Here is a 16,523-nt window from a genome sequence, read left to right on the forward strand (position 1 = left end):
AAAAAATAAGTTTTTAACATATTTTATGGCAATTTTGAATTTTCAGTAAAAAAATATTAAAAAGATAGAAAGAAAATTTTAAGTTCACCTCTGAGTATGTTGTAGATCAAATTTTTTTTTTCTTCGACCTTAGAAGAATTTTACTTAAAAACAATAATTTATCAGTGTCAATTTGGGACTGGGCTCGGTAATCGTTCAGAATTGACCCTTCTAAAACCCAGAATTAACCTGTCCCATTTGTAATAGGATGGTTCACTGACCCTGTCAGCCATAATTTTTTGTCATTTTAAGGTCGGGTTGATATTGATTGACCCTAACTGCCATTGTAATTTGTCATCTGTGTCCCCATATGCACTAAGAAAAAAGGAGAATGAAACATCACTAACCCCAATCATTTTTTGGTGACCCTATTACACTAAATCAAGAAAACATTAACCCATGAAAGAGTATGAGTGGTGTAGATGGATTAAAAAATAAGGAAGAAAGAATGCTATCTATTGGCACAGGGGTGCACGAAGACCATGCTTCCCCTGCAGTGAAAATGTTCGCGCCGGCCCTTCATTGGCCACACATGCTGGTGTGAACCTGTGCCAACAGGTTGTGCTCCCTTGCTCAAAAAATAAATACTGCAGGTGGTATTGCTGGATTATAAAATAACGAGTGTGGTGCATGGTAGTTATATGTATTTACAATATATTTATGGGAAAAAGAGTGGTATTCGAAAGTATGTACCTATGCCAAGACACAAGAAGTATGAAAAGATCATGCTGCCCCACATTGAAGATGCTCATACGTGCACTTTCATTTGCCAATGGCCCTGTTGTGTACTTGCGCTATCGAGTAGCGTTTTCTTGCCCTTTATTTATATACATTATACATTATACATTATACATAGGGTCAAGCTGGGCTGGGATGGGCCAAGCTCAGCCCAAGCTCGGCCCATTTTCACATCCTCAGATGTGAACATACCAGCTAAGGCCGACCCTGTGGTCTGAAAAGCTCAGCCCAAGCCCTCTATTGGATCATGGAGGGTTAGCGTTGGCTCGGGTTGACTGTGTCAAATTGACACCACTAGTTTTGAGAGCTGATTTTGACAGAGTATTAAATGGAACAAGACAATTTTGGGATAGATTTTCCAATGGCTCTAAAACTGAAAGATCTAAAAGGAGCCAGCTTGAACCAGAAGCTCTAGGACCGGTTAAGACACACATACACTTTTAAATAAACCCTAAATACACCAATTCCAAGCTTTAAGGCCTCAGTTACACGCAACCGAAGTCAACAAGATATTTTTAAGTCAATCAAAATACGAAATAGAAATAATTATTGAGAGTCACATTTAATTTTTTTGGTTGGATGATATTATTTCATTTTAAGATAGAAGATAGGTCGACATCTACTTCTATCTTGGGCCAATAAGAATGCCTTTCTAGGTGAGCGAGAGTTTGATCCACTCAAAAGTATAATCCAACTCTGGCGTCATGAACGACCACGAGATGCCTTTCTTTGCCCGACATACTCTGCCGTCTTTGTAGAGTAAGTCATCTAGCTGACTATAGCCATCTGCCATCTGTAGTTGGGTTGTCTTCTCCCAGACGCCTTTTGACGTCCCTCCGAGTACTCCACCGTAAAGTCCCTGAAGTCCAATAAAGTGGTAGAAACGGCAATTGCGGCAACTACTGGGGGCCTCGACAAAGAAAGAGACATGGTAGATCAGGTCTTGCATAATATAAGTAGAGCCAAAACAATGTATTGTCTTACATAACAAGATTACAAGAGAAGGACAAGAGTCCTTTCTGGCCCAGGGACCTCGACTAATGGCCAATACTATTTTTCTTGGGGAGTTAACAAGGCTAACAAAATTGGAATCGGCCGATTTCAATCTGGATCAATCTCAGAAACCCAAAGTTGGTCCCTCTGATCTGAAAAACTAGTGTTCTGATAAAAAAATAAAAAAATAAAAAATAAAAAAAATTCCAATTTTTTACTGGAATCTCTGTCTCTCTCTCTACACGTGTGTTTATGATATATATGAAGCTCTCTAGGTCTTTTCTTATATTTGCAGAGATCAATAAGATTTTTTTTTTTTCTAATGAAGAACCCCTCGACTGTCCAATTTTATGATTTAGCCGAAGGTAAACCTCAGTTACTTGCAGCCGAAGTAAACAAGAAATTTTAAAGTCAATCAAAATACAAAATATAAATAATTATTGATAACCTCATTTAATTTTTATTTAGATGATATTATCTTATTTGGGAGAAAATCATAGTGTCTTACATAGGAAGACTTCCAAGTGAAGGATGCCTAGGTCTTCTGTGTGTAGTCCCTTTGGCCCAGGGAGACTGTGCCCAGTCGCCAATACACTACTTTCCTAGGGAAGGTAGCAAAACTTATCAAATTGGAATAGGGGATCGATTTTGTCAGTGCTGATTTGGAACTGAATCAATCTCATAAACCCTAGAATTGGTCTCTCCGCACTAATATTACACCTAGTACTATCTTTCCATGTGGAATAAGTATCTCTTCTAGGTAAATAGGTCGGTCTTTCACACAAGTCTTTTTCTGGGCCGGGGGAACTCGCCTAGTTGCCAGTACTATTTTTCTTGGGTAAGGCATGTGAAGTAGTGGTGTTGTTGTAAACACCATATAATTTGGACTCTCTCTCTCTCTCTCCTAATATGACGCGGTCCATCGAAAATAGATCTGTCAACGACAAGAACAATTCAGCTTTATTCCAATTAAATGGGATCAGTTACATGGATCTTTTCCCTCCAATCAATTATATTCCAGGTCATTTTTATACAAGCCCTAAGTTATGTGCGTCTTTCCTCACCACTTTTCCTAGGGTCAGTTTAGATCTACTCCTGGCTCTATTAGTTCCTTCAATTTGAATTAAATCACTCTTTCGTATTAAATCCTTCCAAAAGCCTTTGTTGAACATGCCCATGCCATCTCAAATAACCTTCTCGTATCTTATAATGTATCTAAGCTAATCCTAAATCACCTCTCTAGTCTGAACATTCCTAACTTTATCCTTCCTAGTTTTTCTAAACATCCATTTCTTCATCATTTCCGTTATACTGTTAATCTACATTATGCTTCTTAATAGTTCAACATTCTATACCATACAGCGATCAGGTGATCACGTAATTTAGGATACTTTGGAATGTAATTTTAGAGTCATATCATGCATAACAAATTGCTGAAAGTAAATAATGTAACTTTACATACCTCATCAGCAGTTCAAAATGTAGGGAATCCCCTATCATTATTCTACAGTTGTAAACTTTCTTAAAATCTTATTTGATTAGATTAACTGTGCCAAATGCGAAGCATGAAGTTCCTTGAGGCATGTTCTCTTGACATTAATTAAATTCCTCCAGGCATGACTTCAAACATTTTAGGGTTTTCTCACCTGATTTTGATGACAGGGCACCCGTTAATGACATTTATGTGTTAAAATAGTGTTGAAATTTAGCAACGAACTATGTACAAATCTATCCCAGTCATTTCGAATTCTTATAACCATTCCATGAACTTCCCTATCTTTCTCATTGGCTAAAACATTAACATAAGCTCAAACAAAATGTGTAGATATCTACTTGCCCATTTTTCTTAACACTTGTAATTTTATTGATTGAAATAGCGAGAAAAGGAGTTTCTGATGAACCTTCATCTTGTTATAGAGAAGGAAGGGTGAAGGCGAACGGTGTTACTTTGTTTGAAAGGGTGGTTTGCAAGGATGATTTCAAAGAAGAGTGTTCGCAGTTGGGGAAGGATTCAGAGAGAGAGAGAGGCTTGGAACCTGCATGATAACCATTATGTTTGTGTTTCTCAATCTTTTTGTATCTAGGGGAGAAAAAAATAATAATAATAAAAAAAAAAAAATTTTGTTTACTAATGTTGGTTCATTTTTTGTTCTTGGGAATGAACCGGGACCAAAAAGGTTGTTGGGAAATAAAATAAAAAAAAAAACGTCTTTTATGAATCTCTATCCCAAAAATAAGATGGAGAAATAGGGGGGTGCTCACTTGCTCTTTAATAGTACATAAAAAATTTGATGAACAAAAAAGTAATTTTCTATTAAAAATAAACATCTTCAATGCAACTTCAACCACCACCCCGTCACCTCCTTCATCGCCAATACCACCATCCCCACCACCGCCGCACCAACACACCACCACCACCACTACCAAAACCGCCACCTCCCACTAGAATGGAGTTTGCCATTACCAATTTCATTCCAAATTAACCTTAGATAAGGGTATGATTTTCTTGTAATTCTATTTCACAACCCTTGATGCCATGTCCGCATCCTCATTGAACCTCGTGCTAATGTAGAGTCCGGCGACCAGGGAGTGGTCATTCTCCAAAAATTATATATGTAGAAGAGCTATGATCTCTTAGTATGTTGTAGATCACCCATCTCAAAATTTCATCATATGATCTTCTGGATTTTTTTTTTTTTGCAAAAATTAATGAAAAATAAGTTTTTAACATATTTTATGGCAAATTTAAATTTTCAGTAAAAAATTATTAAAAAATATAGAAATAAAATTTTAAGTTCACCTCTCAGTATGTTGTAGATTTTTTTTTTTTTTTTTTTTTTGTCTTAAGTAGAATTTTACATAAAAATAATAATTTACCAGTGTCAATTTGGGACTGAACTCGGGAATCGTTCAGAATTGACCCTTCTAAAACCCAGAATCAACCCGGCCCTTAGTAATGGGATTGTTCACTGACCCTGTCAGCCCATAACTTTTTGCCATTTTAAGGACGGGCTGACCTTGATTGATCCTAATTGCGCTTGTAATTTGTCATTTGTGTCCCCCCATATGCACCAAGAAAAAGGAGAATAAAACATAAAAAAAAATTACTCAGTCATTTTTTGTTGACCCTATTACAATAAATCAAGAAAACAAAAACCCATGAAAGAGAATGAGTGGTGTAGATAGATTAAAAAATAAGGAAGAAAGAGCTACCTATTGGTACAGCCACATGCCTAGACACAGGGGTGCAAGAAGACCGTGCTTCCCCTGCATTGAAAATGTTCTCACCAGCCCTCCATTGGCCGCACACCCTGGTGTGTACTTATGCCAACAGGTTGGGCTCCCTTGCACAAAAAATAATTAGTGCGGATGGCATTGGTGGATTATAAAATGACGAGTGTGGTGGGTGGTATGTATATGTATTTATAATATATTTATGGGGAAAAAAAGAGCGGCATTTGAAAGCATGTACCTGTGCCAAGACACAACGAGTATTAAAAGATCATGTTGCCCAGCATTAATGATGCTCAGACATGCACTCTCATTTGCCAATGGCCTTGTTGTATATGTGCGCTCTCGAGTAGCGTTCTCTTGCTCTTTATTTATATACATTATACATAGGGTTGAGCTGGGCTAGGCTGGGCCAACCCAACCTCAGATGTGAAAATACCAGCTCAGGCCCGCCTTGTGGTCTGAAAAGCTCAGCCCAAGCCCTATATTGGATCATGGAGGGCTAGGGTTGGCTCGGGTTGACTGTGTCAAATTGACACCACTAGTTTGGAGAGCTAATTTTGACACCGACTATTAGATGGAACAAGACAATTTTGGGATAGGTTTTCCAATGGGTCTAAAACTGAAAGATCATAAAGGAGCCGGCTGGAACCAAAAACTCTAGGACCGGTTAAAACACATACACTTTTAAATAGACCCTAAATACACCAATTCCTCGCTTTAACAGCTAGAAATTTAAATGTCTATCCATTTTACTTATGAGAGAAAGAACTCCATCAATCTGATGGAGGTAACACAAATGCGTAAGGCCAATGGGAGGGCGTACAAGATGGGGCGGGGGGGAGTGTATACCTGTGTCTACGTACATGCAAACACCAGACTGCTGGTAGGGTTCTTTTTCCCTTTATTTAGGATACAATTCTGATCCGATTCAAAGTGGTGGAAATTAAGATAGGATATCACTGATTCTCTGATCTCGAGGTGAATCATCCGATTTCTAATCGATTCAATGATTTACCACGAAGATCCGTAGTAAAATTGGTTTAAAAAATAGAAATCGGATTGTTTTATGGGCGATTGGAACAAGATTGATCATGATGAACCCCGATTTATCAGAGAATAAAAACCAATCAATTGCAATTAGGCTATGCTTGGTAACGTTTAGTATCAAAAACGGAAATTTTAGATTCTGTTTCAAAATGTCTTTTTTTTTAAACAAAACTGGAACGACGGAACTACCTTTTATTGTTTTGTCAATTTTCGTTTCTAATTTTTTTTTTTTCTTTCACTTTTTGTTCGGGAAAAAAAAAAAAAAAACAAAACACATCATAAACGCATCAAACACTTTATTTCGTTTTTTCGTTCTCATAGAACAAAAAACTCCAAAAATGTTTTTTTAAAACGTTACCGAACGTAGCCTAGATGATAAAAAATGGAGAATATCAGATATCTACTTCCCTAACTTTGTTGGGTCGGTTGGTTGGTTGGTAACGCTTTCAACTTGCTTTATGGGTTTCATACTTAACACGGGTTGAAATCGTCTGCAATTCCAATCTCGTACAATTACGTGAAACACCCTCTAATATTCAGGGGGTGACACGTGTATTGATACTAATGCAATGGTCCAGATCTGGTACAACTAATAAAACCTTAAATCATTTAAATCAGATCTGGACCATTGCATTGGTATCAATACACGTGTCATCCCCTGAAGGGGGTATTTCATGAAATTGTACGAGATCGGAATTGCAGACGATTTTTTTCCAACACCCTCTAATATTCAGGGGGTGACACGTGTATTGATACTAATGCAATGGTCCAGATCTGGTACAACTAATAAAACCTTAAATCATTTAAATCAGATCTGGACCATTGCATTGGTATCAATACACGTGTCATCCCCTGAAGGGGGTATTTCACGAAATTATACGAGATCGGAATTGCAGACGATTTTTTTCAAACACCCTCTAATATTAAAGGACGTGATGGCAGGGAATGGCTAGGGTCAGTGAACTCACGGTCCTACACATCTTATTTTCAAATCCTTAACAGTGATGTCCAGTTGCAAAACCAAATTGGTAGAAGCCTAAGGTCTCGCACAAGTGCTATGGCAGTGGCAGTCATCGGTCTTCTTACAGTCATGAAGTGGTCTGAAGTCTCTGAAGGTGGAAAAGAGGATGAGGATGTGGGACAATCTCTGTTTCTTTAATTTGTTGAGGGCTCTTGAAGAAGAAGCCATCATTGTTTTCATCTAAACGAATGGAGGAAGAAGACTGGAAGAACCACACCTACCATTAGCTTGTTAGCATTAAAAAAATAAAAATAAAAATGAAATCAAAAAGTCAAAGATGAGAGATGGATAAATGGAGATTCCCTTCACCCACTACTTAAATCGATTTGATCATAAAGATAAAATGGACCTTTCCATTTCAACCACTAGTAGCAAACTGACACCATCAGGTTTTTTGGAGTTTCAAGTAAATTTGTCAATAATTTGGGTTGTCAAGCAACCTGGACAAAGTACAGGGAGTATATAAGTAATTATCATAATATTTAATGAATAATAATATATTAAGAAGGCTTATTAAAATTGGAAAATAAAAAATAACACTTAATATAAGAGAAGATCATTAGAAATGAAAAATAACAATACTTAGGGCCGTTTGATAATGTTTCTGTAGTTTATGTGTCAAGAAATGGCAGAAACATAAATTTCTATTTCTAGAAACAAAAACGGAATTGAAGGTGTTTGATGAGTCATGTTTCTGGAAGTCGATAGTAACCAGTAAAAGAATGGCCACGAGTCGTTTCCAAAAAGGCTAAACAAGTAGGGTCGTTTCTTGAACCATAAATAGGTAGAAATTTCAATTTCTATTTCTGAAAACAAGTGAAACGAAACAGTTTTATCAAACGTTTTTTGTTCCATTTCTGCCATTTCTGGACACAGAAATTATAAAAATGCGTTTCTTGAAACGAAACGGGCCCTTAATATAAGAAAAGAGAGAAATTTATATATAATAAAGCATAAGTACTGCCATGATATCTATGGGTTTTCATGTTTATCCATGTTCTTTGTAGGGGTTTGTTTTGATTTTTATTGTTCAATTTTTCTATTGTAATCAGGTTTTATTAATCAAGTTTAAGAGTTTTGCATGTGCATATAGATCATTAAAATAGTAGCTTCTTTGAATAATTCCTCAGATTGTTTGTACCTAACCTTCTTTACTATGTATTTGACCAAGTAAAGAATATCCACATTTGCTCCGTCTTGTGGTTCATCTAACTTTAGGTCTCTATTTCTTCTTGTTGGTACCTAGCTTTCTATAAATACACACCGGAGATAGCTAGAGAATCCAAAAACCGTTTGGTAATATCACACGATAATTTTTTTTTTTTTGTGGGGGGGCGAACAATGGGTATCCAGACCTTTGGCCTGATTAGTCCCGAGGTCCATACTGACCTCAAAACAGCATGGATCGGGTCATACCGGGGCTAAATAAGAACCATTTAACTTTCACTGAAAACAGTGAAAAGCACTAAACACCCCGTGTGAGTGGCTCAAGGTGTGCCTAGTGGGAGTCGAATTCAGGATGTCTAAATTTACGGCTCATACCAAGTTTGTTGCTCACCAACTACGCTACCCCCTTGGGTTCACACCACATTAGATACAAATTACAAGGTTCATCAAATAAGTTTCTTGATTTCAAGAATTTCTAATAAAAAAAACCATACAGCAAGTACAAAATCACATTTCACACCTCACACCAAGACCAAAGCTTCTAATTAATTTCAATTTGATGAATTGAATTTGAACAGAAAATGAAGTAATAAATGAGCTATTGGGTATAAATAATCAAGGCTCCAGAACCCTTGATTAATCATGCATCCTCATGTAATCAGCATAAAAACGAGGGTTGTTCTCTTCTGGATTGGCCATATATGCATATCCTCCATGGCTAGAGATGTCAAGCCCTGCAATTTCATCATCAACAGGTGTCCTCAGAAGCCTGAGCTTATGGAGACAATAAAAGAGGGGACCCATTGTGGCACTAACCCAACCAACAATCACCAAAACTTCAATCAATTGTGAACCAAGCAAACCCCAACCACCACCCATTAACAGACCATATGGTCGAACCACACCACTCTCCCCAGAGTCATAAGCTTGAATTACAAATTCCTGTTTGGCAAACAGACCTGTAAATATAAGTCCCCAAGCCCCACACCCTCCATGCAATTGGGTTGCCTCTAATGGATCATCAAACTTCAGTTTAAGGGCCAATATGTTGAGCCCAATCAAAACCAGAGCAGCAAAAAAACCGCAAACAATTGCGGCCCACGGTTCAACCACAGAACAACCCGATGTAATTGCAACAAACCCACCTAACACACCATTACATACATCCAATGCATCCCAATGACCGATTAGTAATCGCCGGGCAAATAAAGTGACAATCCCGGCCATCGAACCGGCTAGTGTAGTTGTTACCGCAGTCCTCCCGACACCGGTCCAATTTCCCTGATTGGTTGTGCTTGGGTAGGAAACAAGTATTTTATCGAACGAACCGGGGTTGAAACCGAACCAACCAAACCACAACAAGAATGTCCCAAGTACCACAAGAGTGGCATTGTGGCCACGCATTGACACGGGCTTACCAAACGCATCAAATCGTCCAACTCGGGGCCCTTCAATCAATGCTCCCCACAACCCTGCAATTCCACCAACCAAGTGAACCACACCACTTCCGGCGAAGTCGATTGCGCCGGAGCCGAACACTAACCGGCTCGAACTCGGGCTTAACCAACCGGTAGATGACCAGACCCAGTGAGCCACAATCGGGTAAACAAACCCAGTAAGGAAGAAGGAGAAAATAAGATAAGAAGTGAACTGAGTCCGCTCAGCGATGGAGCCGCTCGTGATTCCGGCAACGGCAATGGCGAAAGCCCATTGGTAGAGGAAGAAGCTGTAGTCGTAGGTGTCGTTGGGGATGTCTTTGAGGGCGAAGAAGTGAGAGCCTATAAAGGGGTTTGAATCAGAGCCGGTGCCGAAGGCGAAAGCGAAACCGAAGAGGTAATAGGAGATGCTACCGACGACGGCGTCGACGACGTTGGTGAGCATTATGTTCATGGTGTTCTTAGCTCGGACTGAACCAGCACAGAGCATGGCGAAGCCAAGCTGCATGATGAAGACTAGGTAAGCTGAGAAGAGGAGATAAACGGTGTTGATTGAGTATGTGACGCTTTCTTCCCATGACACCGCCATGGTTGTCTGAGAGAGAGAGAGAGAGAGAGGAGGAGGAGGAGGAGGAGGAGGAGGAGGAGGAGGAAAGGGGAGCCTCCGGCAGAGACTCCGTTAGTGGTGCTCAAGGAAGGAAAAAACTTAGCTCGATAACCAGATAGTAATAGGCTTGGAATGTACGTTGAATGGTAGTTGGCATGCCCGTGGCCACTGGTTAGTTGTGGATAACTTGATGGAAGTGTAAGAGAATCAAAACCTGGTCTAGCTTTCAACATGTTTTGCAAACCCGGCTCGATCGGTCAACAAAACATTCTTACTCAATGGTTTGGTGAGCAACGAGCTTCGTACGAGTCGTAAACTCAGATGTCCTAAGTTAAACTCCCACTAGGTACACCTTGGGCCACTCACACGGGGGTATTTAGTGCTCTTCACTGTTTTCAGTGAAAATTGAATGGTTCTCATTCAACCCCCGTATGACCTGGTCCATGCGGTTGTGGGGTCAGTATAGGCCCGCGGGTCTAGTCAGGCTGAAAGCCTAGACATCTGTCGATAGCAAAAAAAAAAAATCAACAGTTCACCCATTCGGAAAAGGGTATTAGTGTGCCAAATATTTTAAAACCCTAGTTCAACCCTAAGTTCTTTTAACTTGGCCCAAAACTCAGTTGGAATATCTCAATCCAAGTTCAGTCCAACCTAACCCTAATTTGATTGTGTTGTGCCGGCTTAACCCTGATTGACCCTATGATCCTATTAACCCCAAAATTTTGTCATTTCTAGATTGAGTTGGCTCTTCAAGGGGTTTAAGATGGCTTGGCTTCTTTTTTCCTAAAAATAAAAAATAAAGAAAGAAAGGAATGAGTCAATGACAGCGGTGAGTAGACAATAGTGTTGGTGGATTTAAAAATAAGGAATGTGATTGGTGTGGATTAATTAAGAAAATAAGGTGCGGATAGTATGTGTATATATTTATAATTTATTATTTATATACATTATACATAATATCTATTTCTAGCACTTTTAAACTGAGCTTTAACTTCATTTATGAGTTATGACACCAGTTGGATTCAATTCGCTTGACCAAATTCTTTATAGTATTTGATATTGACATGGAGAATTGCTTATCAAGAAGCTTAAGACAACTCTTATTTCCCTTTTCGCCATGAAATAGGATGGTTGAAGCTTTATCTAAATTTAATTACTATAATTATTTTGGACTGCCCATATATTCATTTACTATAATTATTTCAGACAGCCCATGTATTATAATTAGTTGGGATTAGTTCTTTTCCCGTCGGCTTTGAAAAGATTGTAGCTTCTTTCATATCAATGTTTGAGGGAATTTTGCTTTTAGGAAATATTTTTTTGGTGTAAGTATATTCTCTATTGTGTATGTCGGCATGATTAGTTTTGCGGGTCCATACTGACCCCACAACCGCATGGATAGGATTATATCGGGGTTGAATGAGAACCATTCAATTTTCACTAAAAGCAATATAGAGCATTAAATATCCCCGTGTGAGTGGCCCAAGGTGTGCCTAATGGGAATTGAATTTAGGACATCCGAGTTTACGGCTCGTACCAAGTTCGTTGCTTACCAACTGTGCTACCCCCTTGGGTTACTTGGATTTATAGACATAGAAAATGCTTTCATTTGGTTTATTTTTTTCATCCTAAGTTCTATTGATTCCTTCATTACGACGATGACCTATGTTGTGACCAACGGTTTTAATCCATATCGAGACTGGCTAAATGGCGGTAACATTAACTCTCCTATTAGTAGTACGTGACCATAGACTTGGCCTCGAAATTATAATGATTCAATATATTTTTGTTCAGCTCTAAAAAAACTAAAAATCATGTGTTTATCACTAGGCGTGATAGCTAAGTCGGCAACTGAAATTGAGCCAAAGTTTGGATAAAACTAAGGGTATGTAAGCACGAAGAAGAATCCTAGGTCAATTGCAGAGGTCAACAGCAAGTCGTGGCAAAACCATGGAAGAGGCTTGTTGTTCAGGACCTTATGGTGCAAGGGTAATCGCAAAATCGAGTGAAGTTGCAGACACTGAATTTTGCCACCCTGAGAAGCTCAGCAACAGTGGTGAAAGGAATCCCCTGAAATCTCATCGGAATCTCAATCACCAATAGTTTCGGAAGAATTAGGGTTTTCAACAACAAAATCACCATAATGCCCTTGGTGCCTATTTTACACACCCAAACCTTTTCAGAATTGATCAAAAATCCTAGGATAGATGTGTTTTAATATATTTAGCATAAGTTTAAAGTTTGACCCAAAGGCAACACCGTTTACTAAATAAGCAAGGTTTTACTAGGTAACCAAAATAGCCCTACCTTTACTTGACTAACCAAACATTCTCGGATTGACCCCAAATTATATATTCTCGTGTGTTTTATTATTTTAAGCCATGTCTTAAAAAATGGTTTGATTAAGCCACTCATTTATCAAATCTACCCATGTGCTAGACCTCAAACTTTATATATATCATACTATCATATTATTATATAAAAGCATGTACATTTGTTTCGCGGTTAATCTTTTCTTTGACTACTTGACTTTTCTTGTTCTTCTTGTTTATTTAAATTTCTTAATTTTAATCTTTCTTATTTTGCTATTTTTTTATACCACACCAAAGAAAGAAAATCTATATTTTCTAGGTTCTCTCTCCTCAATTGCTTTCCTAATTTTGTTTAACCTTTTTTTTAATGAAACTAATTTCGTTTGTTTTCTTTTTCAATAGAAAGTCTTTTATTTCTTTCCAAAATTTAGTTGTGAGATTTTCTCTCTCTCTCTCTCTCTCTCAATAATAAATCTTTTATTTCTTTTCCAAATTTAAGATATGAGATCTCCTTTCTATAATCAGTCTCTCTCGTGATTGACTCTCCTCTTTCCTCTATCTCTCTCTCTCTCTATCGATTCTCCTCTTTCCTCTCTCACTCTCACAGAAGAATATTCATGAAACAGTGCACACTCAAAGTATTTGGTTTCTAACGTTGAGTTCTTTGGTTTTTCCAAAATTTTGAGGTTTTTAAACTTCATCACTCTTCCTTTCTTGAATTAGAGAATGTGACCGAATGAGAGATAGAGAAACCATTTCAAGGTAATCGATCTCTCTTCTCTCTTTTTCTTCCATTGTCTTATTTCCCTCTTTTGTAGTGTTTGGATTTGCTTTTGTTTGCTTCATTTTTATTTTGAAATCTTAATAGTATTACTGTATGATTTGGTTCCCTAAGTATTAAGTGATTACAAATAAGCAAGTGAAAAAAGGATTTGTCACTTTTTGGTAAACTTGAATTGGACACATTAAACTCTAACTGCTCATCTTCCCACCTCACTTTTGTGACGACTCCATTGCGCACAAGCATGTATTCCTAATCAAACGACAAAAACAATTAAAATCCCATTTCTCTTTTTGCAGCAAATTTTCCAAGCAAGAACTGAAGATCCACCTCAAGTTTTTGAACGAGTTCTTTCACGGTTGGAGCATAGATGATTATTGCCATGACAAGGCTTTAGCCTCTATGAAACCATCATCCACTGCTTTGTCGATGAATATGAGTAGGTAATTGTTATAGTCGTCCACATTCAGCAAACCCACCTGCAGAAAAGTGATAGTGTTCCTATGTTTGGGATTTACCTACCAAATGTAAGTCTTCATGATCCAATTCTCGTATACATAGTTAATTAGGTATATCTAATAATGGTCATGGCTTTACATATAGATGCCAAGCTGAGCCAGGTTATCACCTCTAGCAACTCTTCAACGGTTCCATACCCACCTGGTAAGGCAATAAAACAAGCAGAATGGCAGGCCATCTCAGCTTTTCTTTGGTGCATGTCAGCTATAGGTTTCACCTCTCCTTCTGTTTCTTTTGTTATCTGATTAGAAAATAAATACAAACAAAAATCCAACATTAAAAACAACAGGAATGGGTATGGGAAAATAGAAACGTCCCAGAATAAAAAATCCAGATGAAGTTGTAGACCTATTTACACATGAGAGTTTTGGGGGATCCTGAAACAAAAGAAACCAATTAAAAAGCAGGGTAGAGGTAGAGAATAAAAATGCAGAGGAGAGGAAATACGACTGTTGCTCAATTAATCTTAGGAGATTGACTAAGGTGCTACCCAAGAACATTTTTGTTGGGTTGAATTGTATGTTAGAACTTGGGTATGTGATTTGGCTTGGAATTGTTGTGGATAGGTTCTTCTTATGACTGACGGTCCAATTGTGGTCATGGAATCTGGGTTTAATTCTTATGTAACCCTTGGTTCTGCTTGTTTTTGGCAAGCTTTGGATTCTTATTGTTAATTAACAGAATTGTTAGATTTATTTTTATGTACATGATATAAGACAAATTGTTAGATTTACTTTTATGTACAGGATACTAAGACAATGTCTTCTCGCCCACCAAGGGGGAAGTCCCCAATTCTTGTTTTGACACTGCTATTCGTTCTTGATCAATCAGAAGGTTTCTGGTTCAAATTTTGTATTCATATATCTGTAATATGCAACTTTATGCTACTATTCTTCTAAGCATGTTCAAATTTCATTGGAATTGCTTGGTGCAATTTGATAGTGTATTAGTCAATCAGGTAAGGCTCTGTCTTCGAGATGTGCTTCTTATTCCTAAAGCAATTAGAAAGTAATTTTGTTCAAATATTCTAGGAGCTTTCCCCCTTAAGTGTATAATTAACATTGTGAGGGTGAAACCATCTTCGTCATTGTGTTTGAGATAAAATGATAGGAGACAGTCATCCCCCTTCAACTTTTAAATGTTCTCTTTCAATGTTTTTTTTTTTTTAATTAAATTTATTTTTTTTCTGTTTCCTTTGAATAAAACCTTACTACTCACTAGTAAAAATGATATTACAAGAATTTTTAAAAACAAATTGCTGGAATGATTATCACTAGCAATTTAATTATGCCTTATTAGTAATGCTTGGTTGATCACTTTATCTATGGTAAATAACTACAGGAAAATGAAATTATTTTTTACTTCTCAAGTACAATTTTCTAGACTTCTTATTTGAATGATTATTCATATTTTTTGTTCTTTTGTTGTTTCAATTCTTCTTATTCTACTCAAATTCATGTCTTAGTCTTTTGAACTTTGAATTCCAATTCATTAGATATGAAAAAGGAAGATATATGTGATCCAGTATTTCATGTTCTTATGTGGAGCAACTTCCATGGACACAAGCAAGGTGCTATATGCAATAGTTTGCTTTGCACTGTACCTTTGACGGCACTAACTGATCTATGTATCTCTGTATGCTTATAAAAGTAAGCAAATTTAGAAGCAATATTTAAAAGCTAACTCCATTAACACAATCTTAGTCTATTTGACCATCTGTCCAAAAGTTCTTGACCATGATATAATGTTCATATAATTATTATAATATGTAATTTCATGCAATGAAGTGCTTTGTGAGCTCGACCAGCTGGTGCATACTTGTCCTCAAGAAATGAAATCTGGTTTTTAAATCACTTACTTCTCTTTTGTTGTATAGTTTTAATTTTTTTGAAGAAAATAGTAGTCGATAATTTATTGGGTTCTTTTTTAGCACTACCTTCTCTCTTATTTCTTTGTGTTCGAATTTGTGCATGCCTATGTTTGAGTCATGTTGACCTTAATTTTTCTTTTTTCTATTAAAGATATAATTTGAAGTTTAATGGTGTATTTTCAAATGACTATCTAAGGATTGCTATGATCATGATGCTTAGCAATTTGAATGGAATAACTGACCTGACTATGTATAGGATAGTCTCAAGCTATGGCCTTAGGTATGGTGTGCCTAAGTTGTCTCACATGGACAAGGCATTATACGGTATCCAATTTAGATGCGTGAGATGATAAATTAGATTATAAATTATGTTGCTAATAATGATTTTCTTTGCACTTACTTCTTCCTGAACAACTAGTTCATTTAATGGTTTGGCTTAAATTTATCTCAACTTTATAAGTTTAAATGATGAAATGTTATTTGTATATTATTTCCTTGTCAGTCTGATACTTGGCTTTTTCTTTCTTCAATCACATATTTTATAATTTAAATATGAGTCTTTAACTCAATTGGTAGAGTACGTGTGGTGTGGGAAATGGTTCTATACCTGAAGAGGATGGTGGTTCAAATCCACCAAGCCCCTTATCTATATTTTCCTTTTAACCTCAATGATAGTATCATGAGAGTATCTTGGTTTTTCAATAGGAAAAACATAACAATTTCTTAAATGAATTTTGTCAGAGTGGAAGTGGTTGATTT

At 37.2% G+C, this 16,523-nt stretch overlaps 1 protein-coding gene and 1 pseudogene across 1 annotated transcript; both read right to left on the reverse strand.

The window, feature by feature from the left end:
* Nucleotides 1-8,760: 8,760 nt before the first annotated feature.
* On the reverse strand, nucleotides 8,761-10,387 carry LOC122062766 (ammonium transporter 1 member 3-like). The gene has a single exon (XM_042626413.1). It carries the CDS (start codon nucleotides 10,262-10,264, stop codon nucleotides 8,876-8,878), a length of 1,389 nt encoding a protein of 462 aa, XP_042482347.1. The 5' UTR covers nucleotides 10,265-10,387; the 3' UTR covers nucleotides 8,761-8,875.
* A 1,863-nt stretch (nucleotides 10,388-12,250) lies between these two features.
* LOC122062767 lies at nucleotides 12,251-14,394 on the reverse strand (annotated as a pseudogene).
* Nucleotides 14,395-16,523: the final 2,129 nt, after the last annotated feature.

Source organism: Macadamia integrifolia, unplaced genomic scaffold (genome assembly GCF_013358625.1).
Source record: "Macadamia integrifolia cultivar HAES 741 unplaced genomic scaffold, SCU_Mint_v3 scaffold1102, whole genome shotgun sequence".
Taxonomy (NCBI): domain Eukaryota; kingdom Viridiplantae; phylum Streptophyta; class Magnoliopsida; order Proteales; family Proteaceae; genus Macadamia; species Macadamia integrifolia.

Coding starts and splice junctions, on each gene's coding strand:
- LOC122062766 (XM_042626413.1), bottom strand. CDS start 10,264: ATGGCGGTGTCATGGGAAGAAAGCGTCACATACTCAATCAACACCGTT.